The sequence below is a fragment of the Terrapene carolina genome, unplaced genomic scaffold (genome assembly GCF_002925995.2).
Source record: "Terrapene carolina triunguis isolate 2854851 unplaced genomic scaffold, T_m_triunguis-2.0 Scaffold84, whole genome shotgun sequence".
NCBI classification, from domain to species: domain Eukaryota; kingdom Metazoa; phylum Chordata; order Testudines; family Emydidae; genus Terrapene; species Terrapene triunguis.
The window spans coordinates 17,234,200-17,251,481 of NW_020664435.1; the positions used below are offsets into that span (position 1 = coordinate 17,234,200).

Below are 17,282 nucleotides of genomic sequence, written 5' to 3' on the forward strand. Positions count from 1 at the left end.
TCAGAAATATTACCTTTAACCTGTGATAAACTCAGTTTCCCAGGAGTGCTGCAAGATGAAGAGATGGAGGGGGAGGGACTGTAGAATCTAGTCATTTGTTCCCCATTTTTTTAAACTAAAATCTTTTTTGTGGCCAGTAAAGAAAGGAAGCAAAAAACACTTGCCAAACAGATTTATGTAAAGGATCTGTTGTCCGCAATGTTTATACTTTGTTCCTGAAAAACAGCCAGAGCATATAGATAGTTTAGCTCTATTGCTCACCTTGTGTGATTTGAAATGGGTGGGTGCTCCTGTGTGGAACATCCCATGGCACATATTTTGTGGAGCTGGTCAAAAAAATTGAAAAATATATGTCAAAGCTGTTTCCATTTAGTAGTGTTCTAAGTGGAACCGTTTTCTAGGTTTTTTTTTTAATTATTTGGTAAACATTTCTCAATTTTTTTAAATTGAAAATACTGCAAAAATTTATTTGCAAACAACAAAAAATCTCAAAAATACCCCTCATTTTTCTTAAAATTTTTAATTTTCATATAAGGCCCCATTTCAACTTAAAGCCTTTGAAAATTTCAGCCAGCAATAATATTTTGATAACACCTGCTCTTTGGCAAACTCTGATCTATTCAAATAGGTAAACAAATTATTATGAACTAGGAGTAAAGCATCAATGGTAGTGGAAAGGGTTGCATAGTAGTGCATAACAGAACAAGACACAATGGTCTCAAGTTGCAGTGGGGGAAGTCTAGGTTGTATATTAGGAAACACTATTTCACTAGGAGGTGGTGAAGCACTGGAATGGGTTACCTAGGCAGGTGGTGGAATTGCCATCCTTAGAGGTTTTTAAGGCCCGGCTTGCCAAAGCCCTGGTTGGGATGATTTAGTTGGTGTTGGTCCTGCTTTGAGCAGGGGATGGGACTAGATGACCTCCTGAGATTTCTTCCAACCCTAATATTCTATGATTCTATGATAGTTAATAAAATGTTGAATTTTGCTTAATGTTGGAAGGCCCAGTCTTGTAATTCTTGTTCATATATGTCATCCTTACTCATGCAAGTAAGTCTTCTCAACGTTAATGGAAATACTTGCATGACGACTAAATGTGTAAGGGTTTGTGGGATCAGGTAAAGCTGTCACTTTAAAGAAAAACAACATAATAGTTTGAGAACTCAGTTTTTCTTCTCTTTTGCTTTCATTGCTATACATTTTGAAAATAATGATGCTCTTGAAGGAAACTAGTACTCTTTACAAATTGATATATAAACTCTATGCAAGTATCATTTCATCCACCACTGAAATGCAACTAACTCTGGGGTTAAAAGTTTTTAAAAGTACACAGCAACACTACACTAGGGTGTAGGTTAGGAAGAAAAAGAATACATTTTCCAAGAGAACTGATAGGGTAGATTTACATAGACAGAATGAAATGATCAGAGTTGCAATTTGACCAATACATCAGAATTAACAGCCTTACTCTTATGAAGTGTGTGTTGCACTCTTTAATGATCAACACTGATCACCATGGTGTATGTAGCCTGATTGCAAATCTTGGGGACAGATTAAATAATGGAGACCACCCAGCTGTTGCAATGTACACTCTGATCTGCAAACTAATTAATGGCTTGGCCTAACCCAGTTTAGTCCCTAAGGTGCCACAAGTACTCTTGTTCTTTTTCCAGTTTAGCTTGTGATTTCTGTAAGGATACTGTACATCTAACATGTGCTATGCATAACTATGGCACTAAATAAATAATAATAATAGTATCAGACGACAAGGCAATTAGGTTGCACAGTATAAAACTAAAAAGCAAACATTTACATGTGGTGGTTGGTTACTCATAGACTTTAAGGTCAGATGGGACCATCATGATCATTTAGTCTGACCTGCATGTTGCAGGCCACAGAACCTCACCCATCCATTCCTGTAACAGACCCATACCCTCTGGCTGAGTTACTGAAGTCCTCAAAGCATAATTTAAAGACTTCAAGTTACAGAGAATTCACCATTTACACTAATTTAAACCTGTAAGTGACCAGCGTAGGCTGGAATCAGGGCAAATCTCCTGTGTAGCCAAAGCTCAATACCACCCTGCTGAGAAAATCAGGCCAAAGCATCAGGGGCGGCTCTATGTTTTTTGCCGCCCCAAGCACGACAGTCAGGTGGCCTTCGGTGACATGCCTGTGGGCAGTCCGCGGTCACATGGATTCGGCAGCGTTTCTGCGAGTGATCTGCCGGTCCCGCAGCTTCGGCGTACCCGCCGCTGAATTGCCGCCGAAACCGCGGGACCGGCGGACCTCCCGCAGGCATGCCGCCAAAGGCCGCCTGACTGCCACCCTCACAGCGACTGGCAGGCCCCCCCCCCCCCCCCCCCGCAGTTTGCCGCCCCTGCAAAGCATCTACTTTCACTGTTTCCTCCAGCCTACTTTGGAATAGCCACTTTAGCTGCATTATAACACTGATTCAGTAATATATTGTGGTGTTAAAGTACACAGTACCAAATATATCAGGCTCTGGAAATTATTTTGGACTGAAAAAATTGTATTAATGTGTTTTCGCTGGAAAAAGGAAAGGATCAGGAATTGGAATACTAAAACAAAGGAAAGAAAAGTCTTGTGCAAACTATAATCATGTACTCAAACTTTTTGTATCTCGCTTTCAAACAATCCAGCCTCATGTAGGAAGCCGATACAAAAACAGTTTTTGTTATTTCTTTGTGCATAATGTGAATGTGTTTATGCATTCTATGAATAATAGGTGCCTACAAAATGCATAATTTATAGTCATATAATGCACAGGCAATGCTAATTAATATGCTTAGTATAATACAGAATAGTCTTGCTAAGGCAGGCTGAAATCAAGTGTTAAAAAAACCAAATGTCAGCAGTTTATGACAACAGAAAGTATAGCCGAGTCCAGCTAATGCTGAGCTCCCCCCTCACATATTTACTGAAACAGAACTGGATCAAATGCCACCAATTATAGAGGAGAGAAAGAAAATTAGCCCTACAGTTATGAGACTTGTTCATAAGGCAGCATATGTCACTGGGCTGAAGTGAGTGAAAAGATACTTAGAAGAAACAAACTCTGAGACAAAAGATGTCGTGAGACTGGAAATAATTCCAAGCCAGCTCTTCTTTTGAAGGAAACTCCTCCCCCGCTCCCAATCCAAAGCTAGCATCATGAAGTATTGACATCTCATTGTGTGTCTGTGCTAAAGAAATTGTTTGGTTCAAACATATCTTGAAGCTGCTGCAGACTCAAGCATGAGCTAGTGTCTAGAAACATCTGCTTTTGTTCTGCACGCCACCTGCCTGCATCCAATTCCCCCCTCCTCCAAGAAGTTAAAGGTTAGAGGGCTCTTCTAAGTTCACTCATCAAGTTATTCCCTGTTGCGGCTTCAGAGTCTTTATCTGACAGTTCATGTGCATACATTAGCATATAATATTAGGGAATACCAGTTCCATGGTAATGGAAGATTAACATTACAGCCCATGCTGGAGTCACAGCACTCCCATAGTGGAAGGTTGGATGAGCAAATCTGTTCTAACCCCTAGTTTTCACTCCATTATAACTGTCTGAGGGAATGCCTGAAAGGGGTGAATTTTCTTATGCTTAGCCACTGCCTACATGTGACTTTTTTTGTATGAAAAACATTAAATCTGATGAGGCATTTTTTTTAGTTATGCTGCTATGAAAAATATGTGCTTCTGTTTTCTAAAAAGCTTGTTAATAATAATGCACTCCTGTAACTCAAAGCCAGCTTGCTCAGCAACATGTCATACAACTCATTCTTGCTGGCATGTTTGAAATGATCTTGTTTCCAAATAAGAGATTTATTCATGTCTGAATTCCCTCTCCTTTTGAGGTAGAGATATTTGCTAATGGTGAATCTCCTAAGGCGTGCATGAGAACTGTACATCTCCTAGCATTTGTGTGTTTTAGTCTTCATCACATGCTGTTTCTTTTAAAGGTGCTGAGTTCCGTGATTATTCTGGATCTCTTCTGGAAGTGGGTTCCACGTTCATGGGCCAGTTGCTGAGAAAGCTCGCCTCACTCCTAAGATTGCTAGCACCTTTGTTCTAGTTAAGGTTGAAAGGAAAAAGTGTAGCAGGAGGCTTAGATTCCCACCACCAAACAAGCAATGGGATGGCACCTGTTACTTTTGATTCACTTTACATTTACAGTGTAACTGCAGGTCCCTTTGGGTCATCTCTTAGGAGTAGCGACTGTCCTGGTGCCCAGTAAGTAGGTGACTCATTTGAGTAGGTCACTCATTTGACTACATCTCCTTACAAGACAAAGGTAACATCCTGTTTGAAATCTCCAGATAGTTTATTGTCCAATACAGCATCAGATCCCATTAGATAAAAACAAATATGTATTTATTGGAAGTTACAGCAGAGAAGATAGAAAATAAAAAGGCGTAAACTTTAATCCCCTAACATGAGATGTAAAGGAAGTTTCTCTGAGCTGTTCCATATACACAGGTTAAAGTATAAAATGTATTACTTTTCTAAGCATGGCTGAAAGCTGCCTATTGTATAAGCACTGATGATGCCTCTGAGTTCCTGTATAGCACATAGCATTCTCTGGGAAGTAACATGCTGTCTGCTTAGAACCTAGGTCACCAATAGCCCACATCAGCTTTGATTCAAAAGTGATACAATTGCAACCGAAGTGAACTCATACTAGGTTTTTATTAAAAACTTTCTCCTGTTTCAAGTTAGGGAAATGCATACAAATTACAACTGTCCTCTTTCCTGTCACTAAATCTGTAATCACTTTTATTTAAAACCATAATCTTTATTATGCTCTTTCAACCTGAAAAGCAGGATCATGTATATACACAATGTATTTCACTAACTCTCTTTGTAAGGCTAAAAGTTGCATTTGCTGAATTTCTGAAAGGAGTGCCATCAACATGCAAATAAACCAGCACTCCCTATTCTGTGCCACTAGTAGTTTTAGCTCCCATCTGCGCTACCAAACGATAGTCCTCAATTTTGTACTAGAAAAATGCAAACTAAGGGCCCTGTCCTGTCAACACTTTCTACTCCCATTAGTAAATGTTTGAAGGATTGGGTCCTTAAAACTCATGGGCCAGATTCTTAGCTGCATCAGAGCTCCAATCAGTTCAGCTGAGGGGTTAGGAATGGGCAAAGTTCACCTTTAGCTTCCTTGAATCCTGGAGTAACTTAGAGCTGCCTAAAGGCTGCTTTATCTTATGCCTGGTTGCAGTGATACCCAATGGGGCACTTCCTCAGCCAAGAATCACTGAGTATGGTAGAGTTCTGACTATGCCCCAACGTAATCCCTGTGCCAGGTCTGGTGGGCTCCATCAGGTCTACACCCTGTAGGGATTTCCCCTACACCAAGGCAACCGCAATGACCCAGTTAAATCAGCTTTTATCAGGTGTTGGGATCTGACCCCATAAGTATAGCTATCAAATAGAGTCATAGTGCTCCAGTTGTTCCAACTTGACACAACTGGTTTAACTAAACTACTCCCAGACTTTGAAAAAGCTTCTAGTTTGGATTAAGAGATGGAACTGTTCTTCCTTGATGATGAGTTGTAATTAAATTAGCGCTTAGATATCAAGTTGATTGATGTCACAAATACCTATGATGGGAAGCTAGACTGTAGTGCATATATCAAAAAGAAAACGTTACAGCGGATTTATTCGAGAGAGAGAGAGAGTGTGTGTGTGTTTAAATTCAACTTTGTTTGCAAGAGTCCTAGATTTGTCCATTTTAGCATCAGAAGGGACCATTATGATCATTCAGTTTGACTTCAGCATAACAGAGGCCATAAAACCTCACCCAGTAATTTCTACATCAAGCCCATAAGATAAGTCATTTAATGTATAAGGAGGGAAAGACAGTGACCAACAGGTTTTTTTTTTTAACTAATATTTGTGCAGTGGCCAGAGCAGAACTAAAAAATACTGCATCCTGAAAGATTTCTAAGCAAAGCACTAACCACATAAGTGTTTGTACAATTATTGATATTCTCAAATTATTAACAAGTGTGTATGGTGGAGGGTAGGGCTTATTTTAGGGCATTAGGCAACAGCTGCCAGGAAAACAGCAAAATATGGTTATGTTTATATCGCCCTTCAGAGACTGAGAGAGGAAAGATGTATTAGGGATGTTCCAGATTAGAAGGAATAAAGGAGACTCCAAAATTGTTCACAGTTGGGTTGGCAATTAATAGGTCTTCAGTGACTGGTGTTTAGAAATGGGTAAGTGAAATTATCCACTAACTCCCAAACTAAAAGTTAGTTTTGTTCTGCCTTAAACTGTTATATTAGGTATCAGGTTATTATACAGAGCCTTGAATTTAGAGCATTTCCGGCTGTCTTCTCACCCCACAAGGATTGAACCTTCTCAACAACCCTTTTTGCCACAGACAAGACACTCTCCTCTTTTGATATCCCCCTGTGATCCAGTCTTCAGAAAGGTGTTTTTATTTCTAAGAGATAAGTAGAAAATTGCATCCAGGGCTAAACTCCATGATATGGAATTACAAGAGTGAGTGACTAAAAGACAGGGTTTTATTAGATCACTTGAGAAAGATATCAAAGTGAGATTTGTAGTTGAAAGTTAACACAGCACAGCAGCTGCAGTAAGCAAGCAAAGGCACATCACCCTTCTAGATATTGATAGTTTCTCAGCTGCTTAGTGGACAAGCAGAAACTGGAGCATATTGCCCTACCCAGCTTGGGGTTTTCATTTATTTGGAGGGAATAGTCAAAAAAAGAGGGACAGGAGGATCAAAATGAAATTAGTGGCTGTTTACAGAGAGCAAGATGAAATTGAAGAGAAGGAGTGGAAAAAAAGCCCCTCTTAGTTCTCTTTACTAATAGTTGAATGATATAGAATCTTTCTCCTGTTACCACCACTCTGCTGGGCCTCATCTTTGTCTGCCCTCTGGAATACAGCAGCTCCTTCTGACACAGATAGGACACACTGTTGCCGATGGCAGTCAGTTCAGATGGCACAAAACCAGTAGAAACAACAGCTACAAGAGGTAGCAGCAACAACTACAGTAAGAATTTTAAATGGAACTTTTAGTAGTTGGTTTAGGAGGAGCCAAGTAGATTGGGTTTCTTTGTTCACCCGTTTTCCTGATGTCAGTGATCTAGTTTTATAAAGTGACTGAGGGTTGGCCATTACGGATATTCTCCATGTCTTTCAACCCCACAAAGCCCAGACTGCGGGATGCATGCAGAGGGGCAATAAACTAGAACACTGGGACTGTGCAATCCTTATTTAAGATCTAAATACTGAGGAGATAGAAAGTATCTAGCCTCTTCTCCCAAGCTACAAATTAACCTAGGTGAATTGAATAATCATGCCCAGTCTAGAGTGGTTTATTATTCAATATTTTGTGACCCAGATCATAAGCAAGAACAGTGAGTAATCACAATGGCTCCATTTTTGAAAAGAAGCCATTTTCCATTTCTAAATAAATTGAGCTACAAAATGTACCGACCCATATTTGGAGGTTACCCTAATCGTTTGTTTTCATAGTAAGTAGTCATCCATTGAAGTACAGTTCAGCCATAAACCCCGTATATACACTCTAATATCAGAGGTTACGCTAAAGATTTAAACAATTCCTGGTTTGCTTTTCAGCAGAGGATCTCTCTCATTGTTCCCAGGGAAGAGAACAGCCTTGACATTGTTGAAGTAAACACTCAGTCCCTCCCTGTTCACCGCTTGTTCTGCACTTCTTTCAATAGGTTTGTACTCTTTGTACCTCCTGCAAGGAACATTGTAAAGTTAGTTACTGAAATGGATTCCAGTGATGGTGCATATTTAACATGGTACTGTGAATATGTGAGAGATCCAAATATTGATACCATGTCCTCCTCCATCCTCCCCCACAACTGGAAACCACCACAGGAGGCTATTGTGACTAATTCTGAATGATCATGTGAGAGCTGCCAGGTCTAGAGAGGTTATTAAGGAAAATAATAGAGGTCCAGAGATGATTTTGACTTGTTATGCACACAGTTCTGTGTTTTACTGGGAAAGAGAAGTTGCTGTACACCCAGCCTTACCACACTGCATTCTGGGGCAGTGGCATTGGAACAATTTTTATAGTGGAGGTGCTGAAAGTCATTGAACAAAATGGTAAACCCCGTATAGGATGGAAATAACTTCAAGCCAGGGGATGCTACCGCACCCCTTGTTCCAGCACCCCTGTTTTGGGGGCAAACACTTGAACTCTTTTCAGGGCCCTGCTCACCATGGAAGCAAAACTGTGCTAGCTGTGACTTTGTGTAAACATGTTTTGTTCTGACAAGGTTCTAGCATGATTTCCCTCACCACTGTGAGTATTGTAGCCAATCTGTGCTCTCGACTGCTCCCTTATTATAAGTATAGTCCAGGGGTGCCGGAAGAGGGGGGCCCAAGGGGCCATGCCCCCCCGCACATTTAAAAGGCCACAAAGGCAGGCGATGGGGGAGGGGGGAGAGGAGTGAGCTTGGGTGGGGTCTTGGGGGGAAGAGGTGGCACTGGAGTGGGGCCTTAGGGGAAGAGGCAGTGCAGGGACGGGGCCTCGGGGGAAGGGATGGGGCGGGGCCTCAGGGAGAAGTGGCAGCGTAAGGCCGGGGCATTGGGGGAAGGGGCAGTGCGAGGGCGGGATTTCAGGGGAAAGGGCAGAGGCAGGGCCACGGGGGGCGGGGGGGCACGGATTGGGCTCCTGTGGGCCTCCCACACACACTTCTAGGGTGCTTCTGCTGCTCCTGGTATAGTTTTATAATCTGCTTCTAATACAGTTCACAGACAAAAAAATCCCTGTTCATACAGGCTCAATGAAACTGTATTAGAAACTTGCTAGTAACAACCATGGTTAAACCTAGTCATAGTAACTGGTAGCAGTTACTACTACTACAACAACTGGTTCTGCTCTCACACTAAATGAGAATGAATAGTGAACACTGTGATAAAGGACAGGGTAAATGCATGCAGATGGTAATAAAACGTAAGCCTGAAGAACAAGGGTACTTAGTAATTAGAAAGAGTGGGAATACTCCTGCTAGAGCTATGCAAATAATTTATATGATGAATTTGACTGTCTTTTTTTTTTTTTTTTTTTTACTGTAAGCTCTCTGGGACAGGGAATGTCATTCACTATATGTTTGTACAATGCCTAGCACAATGGGATCTTGAAGGCCTGATACTGCAATATAAATGTATCTGTTTGTGAATTGTCTGCAAGCTCCTTAGTATTTTCTCAAATGTATTTATTAGTTAAAGTTATTTGATTAACAGTTTTGATGAATATTCTTAGTCTGCAGATCATTCATACACATTTTGTTATGAGTATTCTAAATCTGAAACTTAAGATGTATTGGCTATTTTTGATTGGACACATAAGTCACCTGATATTATTTCCTCTCTCTGATTGGATGAGTAAAATTTATAGAATCATGTTTCCAGTATGACTACTTGTGCTGATGAATTCAAAATTTGTTTTCCATGATATTCTTTAATATTCACCCACAATTTGCTGGTTTTATGAGCATTCCGGACAGTAAACTCGTTTGCTGAAATATTTGTGGAAAGCAAACCCCAAAAGGATGCAAACATAGCCAAAGCAAATTCAATTTTTTATCCCTCTGAATATTCATGGAATCATTTTTGTCATCCTGGTCTATTTCTTAACTGTTGGAACCAGCAACTTACTTGTAAAGAAGGAGAGACACAATGATGACAAACGCCACCAAGAAACCTGAGGCGATCAAGACACCTTCCACTGTCCTCGAAGATGACCCTGGAGCTTGAATAACAAATTTGTTTTAAATATTAGCCTCATGTTCTGTACAGCGAGGTACAATTTTCCAGCAGTACCATTCTTTCTGCCACATGACTCTAGAAGGTGCAGTATATTTAACACTCCCTTTATGCTAAACAATAGGGCTCAGCGGCATTCACAGACTGTAGGGTCCAATTCATCTTTGATACCAACTGGGTTATAGTAAAGGTGAATACTAAGAGTGCCTTGTATGTTTCCATATGAAATATATTGTTTGCTGACTGTAACATGCAAATACCTTTACAATGTGCAAAGGAACTGCAGGGCTAGTTGGCATCCCACAAGATTTGGAGTTACTTTGCTACTTGCCCAGTTGTTATGCTACAAAGGGACTGTTTAAATTAAGAGTGCAAAGTACTTAATCGTTTTATAACCCAGAGAATAAGAACTAGCATGTCATTGAGGAGTAGAGTTTGAGGGAGGAGAAAGAATGGACTCTCTCTGGTATCTTTTCATTTGCCCTAGACGTGCGTTCTAGTGATTCCCCTCTCTGGCCCAGGATTGGACAGGGCATCCTCCTGAGAGGACTGAGTGTCCGTAGATGGGGTGATTGTTGATGATGATGTGATGCCCCTCCTAGGGGTTGAGTGTTCTGCTTTTGTAATACTGGCAGCTTGGGGAATTAACTCTTGACCCAGCCTGTGATTTCCTCTGTCGCTCTGCCACCAAATTTCCAGTCCACCTCTGAGAATGGCCTTAAATTCAGAGACCATTGCGCTTGGATCCAGTCCTAACCCCACCAGATCTGGCCACAGGAGAAACTGAATAAATAAATACTGTTAATTATTATTTACATTTATGATCTGTATTAAGCATCTTAATTCTCCAGTCCAGAGGCTGCTCTTCAATCTATGTGGTGAGTTTACTGATGCTCAGTCATGCTCTTGCTTATCATGTTCACAACTATGTTTATAAAGCAGAGTAAACTAGAGATACACATTGATTTGGACCTAATTTATTAATCCATAATTACTATGTAAATATATTCAAATCAAGGTCTTAAATTAGTGTTAACCGTTGACATAATCTATGTAAACCATACCATCTTGCAGTGTGTTATTATAAATGTTTGGATAAACCTGACAGTAACGCTAGTTTACACCGTCGTCCTTGTGAAGACAGCAGCCAGGGATGTACATTCCTGTGTGAATCACATATACCCTTACGTGATTTGGAAAGCATTATACATCCAAGGGGCATGTATACATTGTGGAACTACATCCTACCTAACAGTAGTTTAAATACACATAAACTGGACTTATGTTAAACAATCGTGCTGTACACCACACCAATTTAGGGAGGGCACAATCCTGCAAAGCTCTGAGGGCCAGATTTTCAAAGGCATTTAGGCACCTAAAGATGTAGATAGGCACCCAGTGAGATTTTTCAAAAGCACCTACGCCCCTCACTCCTATTGAAATCAATGGGAGAAAGTCCCACTAGGTGCCTATCTGCATCTTTAGGCGCCTAAATACCTTTGAAAATCTGGCCCAGAGTGCCCCCAGCTGTTACGGACTCACCAGATCCGGCCCAAACTAAATAAGATCTGCTGAAAACAGTGTTGTGAATGAACACCAAAGGCCACTTCCTCAGATTATGTAAATTAGCCCAGCAATATTGAAGTCAATGGGGAGGCAGTGTAGTCTAGTGGCCAGAACACTAACCTAGGACTTGGAGACCAGGCTGCACTTTCCAGCTCCACCCCAGATTTCCCTATGTCAGCTTGGGTAAGTTCTCAGCTTCTCTGTGTCTCAGTTCCCCATCTGTAAAATGGAGATAATGGCACTTCCCTGCCTTACAGGGCTGTTGTGAGGAGAAATACAATAAAGATTGTGGGGGCATATGAATACTTTAGATTGATAGACGGACCTAAATTCTAATCCTGGTTTTAGCACTAACCTGCTGGGTAACCTTAGGTAAGTCACTTTCCCTGTCTGTGCCTTTGTTTTCTCCTCACACCCTTTGTCTCTCTTTTCTACTTAGATTAGAAACTCTCTGGGGGCAGGGACTATCTCTTATTATGTGTTTGTATAGTTTCTCACATAATGGAGCCCAATCTCAGTTGAGGCCTCTCAGCAGTGTCATAATGCAAATAATTAATAAAAGAGAGAGAGAGAGACACAAACACACACACACACACACACACAGAGTAAAATGCCCATGAAGAGAAGCTATTCACAGATCCTCAACAGCTGTTCAATTTGGACTCACCTCCATTTACAGATATAAGGGCACTTGTGAGGGCTTGGCTTGCATCATCACCCAATGTAATGTTTACACAGTAGGTTCCGGGCTCATTGAAGGCTCTTCTGATGGTCAGTAAGCATTGATCAGTAACTTCAACGGGGTCACATACCACATTCTGTGACACCTGGCATGTGGGGTCAGAGACTATTGTACAGGCATCTGTAGGAAGACTAGGGGAAGGGTGAGAGAGAAAATGAATGTATACTATTACTAATCCAATTCATAGATTCACTGGGCCTGATTCTCCTCAGTTGGACCTGTTTTATGCTGGGGCAACTCTGTTGGAATCAGTGATGTTAGACCAATATAAAACTGGCCCAGTAGCCCTAATGTTCCATTAAATTAGCTGCTTGGCATAACACTCATTATTTTCTGACTACAGAGGACTTTGCATTTTCCCCACTTCACTCCTGCAAGCATACATAATTTCACAACTATGTCTGGCATCATTTAGACTCAGTTAATATAATGTTACCAGCAATTACACTCATTTCTCAAAGCACAGTATCATCTGGCCCCTAGTTAGTTGATGAAATCTATTAATTTTGGTTCAGTTCACCAGGCATACAATGTAAACTCTTTGGAAATTCTTAGTTGTACTAGTACATGTGGCAGGAATGTCTTGCTAGTTTTAGGATTACTTTCAAAGTGACTATTTCCCAGTTATGTTGCCAAGACTCATCTGTACCTCTCAGTTCTCTCAGATCCACACACTTTCCAGTGGCTAGGAATATTAATGCAATGCTTTTTGCATCCAAGGAATTCCTTTGACGCAAGTTTTTATTCCAAAATTTCAAAAAACCTATGGCTAGAAAGATGGCTTCCTCCCAGTTTGAGCAAGCCACTTCCCTTTTTAGTATGAGTGCTGAAGTCCTCCATCTTTGCCTGGAAAACAGAGAATTGCTTCTTCCCACCAACTAGTTCTATTAGTTTTGCTTAGGCATGTCATTTTGGTCTGAAGCCAAAGAACCTGGCAACAATTTCTCTTGATATAACTCATAAATTAGACTTCTATTATCTTAATTTCAGTCAACAGATGGTAATTGCTGTGTTTCTAACTGTTGTTCATGCAACTGCATATGAATGTGGGTAGCATTCTAGTAACATCCAAGTACCTAATTTTCTAAAGAGGGAGATTAGTGAATATACTTACCTCCCTTGGCAGGTAACAACAAAGTCAACCAGGGAGTTTTCACCTTGAGCCACTGTCATCTGGACACTTGTCATCTGAATAATGTTTACCTGAAGGATTCCCTCTAAGGGAGGAAAGAGCCCATCAACCTGTTATGTTACTCACTCAATGACATGATACAGCAAAAACAGTCCACTTAGAATCATAGATGGTCTGTGTTTGAATTGTCCTGACTGGCTCTGAAGACTACACCTTTAAAAACTCAATAAGATAAGTGGTTTGTTAATGGTCAGCTCAGGTCTGGTCTCTTTACTATACTCTATCTCACCCCAAATTCCCCTAAAAAAATCTTGGAAATTTTAAGATGTTACAATGCACATAATCTTGCACCCCATATTGAATAGTTGCCCTCCACTCTAATTAGAGACAAACTCACTCAAATCCTCTACTGTTCATATCTTTTGAGCTTAGCAACTGGATAAACCGGGTTGTAAAAAAGCAAACAATGCCAGTCAGCTAACTGTACGTTAAATTATGAAACCAGACCCAAGCCTGCAGAATAGGTTCTTATAGTTCCTTCTTGTGGTGTTTACACGATAGCAGGTAAACTGAACAAACAAGGCAGCCCATATATATGTTCGGTACCATATCAACCAATTTTCCTATTCTCTTATTGATTTAGGCACTTACCTACAATGGAGATAGTAGTTTTATAATGTCCATATCTGTAAATATGGCAGCCTCCATCAGGAGTGTCTTCCATTACACCAGCACTGGTGGGAGAGTCCAGATTATAGGGTGGTGCAGTAGTGACTGTTGGATTGAGCAGGGGAAAGAAACATATTGCTAGTTGCACTGCTTAGAAAATATTTTACACAATCTATGTTATGGAGACAAAGTCTAAGTGGATTAATTTCTTTCACACCACCAATGAAGGGAAGCCAAATGATTAAAAAATTAGGTTTTTGCCCTTCTGCTAAATGCACAGTGCGTAAATAAGTGATGCAGTTTATCTCAACGAGATCTTGTGCAAAACTTAAAGAAAACTGCTTGCCCCAGTATTCTGCAGAGCCATGCAAGAGGAGTAATTTGGATTTCAGATCCCTAGGTCAGTAGGAGCTGCAGAAGTAGCACATTCAGCACATGAGGTGGGGGAAAGGAATTTATGCCCCAGCGCACAGGTGATTAAAAATGGAATCCAGCATTCTGCACAGAATGAGTTTGCCACTCTTCTCTCTTTTTTTCCCCTTTCTTCTTTTTTTTTACCTCTACTACTGTTAATCATGTCTGTTCCACCCACCTGCAGGTATTTTCACTATATGTTATCAGATGCATTCCAATCTCCAGATATATTGTGACACAGTATATAAAGGCCTTCCATTGTCTTGGTCTGTCTCTTGTTGCATACAGTATAGGTTTTACATTGTACTTGTCTGTGAGATGTGTCATTTCATGCTCATATTGTTTACACTGTTTGGATATTTGTATGTACAGTGAATTACATCCATTAGATTCAGTTCAAAAACAGTTGTGTTAATCAAAGACCTGGTCCAACACCCATCAAAATCAACTGAAAGGCTCCCACTGACTTCAGTGGGTGTTGGACTGAGCCATAAGTTATTACATGAGGCTTTAAGGGGTATTTGATATCAATTAGCCAGAAAGTGGGTCTATCTCCATTTGCATGGTAATGAATCATTCTCTTCCAAGAGATGTTGAAAACAACCAACCAGCTAATGATTATGTCCAGAAGAAGGTGGTCAGACACCTTTCTGGGACAACAAACATAAACTTGCAGGGACAGACATAGGTAGTTAGATCTGACAATGTGCTGCTTTGTCAGGTTTTAATCTTCTTCAAACATACAGGTAAACTAAGTTTAGAGCTTCACTCAGCACAGTGATTAGCCTAGCTAATGAATACTAAATTAGCCTAACTAGTGAGCTTTCAATAAGCATCTCTTTTTATTTTTGTTCAAATCCAAACAAACCAATAGCTAAGCCAGAATCACTACTATCATCCCTTTGTACTGCTCTGATGATTAAAAGGGGCCATAAAGCTGCATTAAAAAGCCTCCTAGAGATTCCCTTTATATAGGGGGATTCCCTCTAAGTGTTATAGAGTCAGCATAGAGGCTCTAAGCCACTTCTCTCCTAGCTACTGATGTAAGGAGCATGTCTGGTGGGGGTGGGAAGGGCATGACTGGAGAGTCATCTGCTCTGCATTTGGCCAACAGAACAGCATCTTGAGGCCAAGGGCAACGGGGGGAGGCTAATCTAAGAGGCACTGAGGGCCATCCTCAGGATTAAGGAACCACAAAAATGGCATGAAGACACCTTTGTCCCCTTCCCTCTCTGGTCCTGGGTTGAGTGCCACTCAGCTAGACCAGAGCTCCTGCACCATTTGCTCTATACTTGGTTTTTTCTTTTTTCTTTTGCCCCCTCTTTCCCCGCCACACTTGCTCCTATTCTGTGCCAACCGAACTTTTATTTAAGATAACTGGGATTGGATGTTGTGACTTGATGTTGGGGGTTTGCCACTGGTGTCCTACTTGGGAAGGGAGGACTGTGCTCTGGGTCCTGAGGGGAGGCTGTCAGAAAGAGAGGGGAACAAGCTGAGCATGCAGACAAGGCAAGGGGGTTGCAATCCCTTCCTCAAGTTAGTGCTGTGAGGAAACTGTGAGGTTAGTATGAGCAAATGGGCCCCTGACATTGTGAATCAAGCTGTAAGAATTATAGAAAATCATTTACTAGAAAATGTTTCTAACAGTCTACACAGGAGGAGATATAAACTTACTAGCAGGAGTGGTTGACTCAGTTTTGTTTGCAGCACTGGTTGAGTTTTGAGTTGTTGCCCCTGTAAAAGACCATTGTGATAATTAGCACAGCCAAAAATACAACACCAGTATAATCACCTTCTATTTAGTGTAAAGGGTCATTCTGGCACAGTGCTGGATTAGTTTGTCTGAATCACACACATTTGGTAGCCTCCCACTAAACATACCCACATCTTAGCCCTGGTCTGTGGGAGAAAATTAGGTTGGCTAAACTTCATGGAAAAACCCACACTCTTTAGTGGCGTAGTTAAGTCAACCTAAGTCCCCTTGTAGACAGCGCTAGGTCGACCGAAGAATTCTTGTGTCAACCTAGCTCCTGCCTCTCAGGGAGGTGGATTACCTACGTCGATGGGAGAACTCCTCCCGTCGGCGTAGGTAGTGTCTACACTGAAGTGCTACAGCGGCGCAGCTGCAGTGCTGCAGGTGTCCCACTGTAGTGTTTCAAGTGCAGTCATCTGTCTCTAAGCAAGGGAAGGTAGACCTGCAAAGTATGGGGAGATGAAAATGCTTGTTTAAGATTCCCAAATCAATAACAACAAATTACAGATTCCGTTTTTTTCTTAAAATAGGTATTTATCTATTAATTTACACTGGATTGAAATATAAGGAGGAAATTGTAAAAAATGTTATTGACTTTTTCCCCATTTTTTGGTTGAGAGTCAAAATTTTGGAGAGAAAAAAACCCATTGACATTTCAAAATTTGAAACATACTGACCCACTCAACTTTACACTGTAATGGTGGTAGCTTTATAATTATCAAAGTTGGAACTGCAAAACTTTGCAAATATAAAACTTCTATGAGATTATAAATCAGTAACTGAATAAAGGTGACAATTTGGATAGATTTACAGTCAAAACAAAAATCTTACAAGCTTGATTCTCATTCACACTATTATAAAGGCTTGGCCACGCTAGGAAATTGTCTGGAATATCTATTGCAGAATAAGCTATTCCACAATAGCTATTCTGGAACAGGCATTGCGCTTTAAATTCACACCCTACCTTATTCTGGAATAACTTCCCCATGTACGCATGCCCTGGTCTGCCAGTTTTGAGGGGCCATAAAGTGAGCGCACATGTAATTTACTCCCCCTTGAAAGCTCCTTTACACTGTCAGGGTATTGTAAATTGGTTTTAGCATAAATTAGAATCCTTTTATATCTGTAACTTTAGACTACATATTTATCCTACAGGCCACCTACTACAGGCCACCTAACCAGGTGGAAGAGGTGGATGAGGCTTTTT

The 17,282-nt window shown here is 40.8% G+C and overlaps 1 protein-coding gene across 1 annotated transcript in view; it reads right to left on the reverse strand.

The window, feature by feature from the left end:
- Window positions 1–4,673: 4,673 nt before the first annotated feature.
- Window positions 4,674–17,282, reverse strand: part of GPNMB (glycoprotein nmb) — a 27,086-nt gene continuing 14,477 nt past the window's right edge. The window contains exons 7-12 of the mRNA XM_024223271.1: window positions 15,997–16,056; window positions 13,891–14,013; window positions 13,222–13,324; window positions 12,033–12,238; window positions 9,692–9,785; window positions 4,674–7,760 (exon numbers count right to left, since the gene is read on the reverse strand). Coding sequence (XP_024079039.1) covers window positions 7,607–7,760; window positions 9,692–9,785; window positions 12,033–12,238; window positions 13,222–13,324; window positions 13,891–14,013; window positions 15,997–16,056 — 740 coding nt within the window. The 3' untranslated portion in view covers window positions 4,674–7,606. The remainder of the gene's footprint in view (window positions 7,761–9,691; window positions 9,786–12,032; window positions 12,239–13,221; window positions 13,325–13,890; window positions 14,014–15,996; window positions 16,057–17,282) is intronic.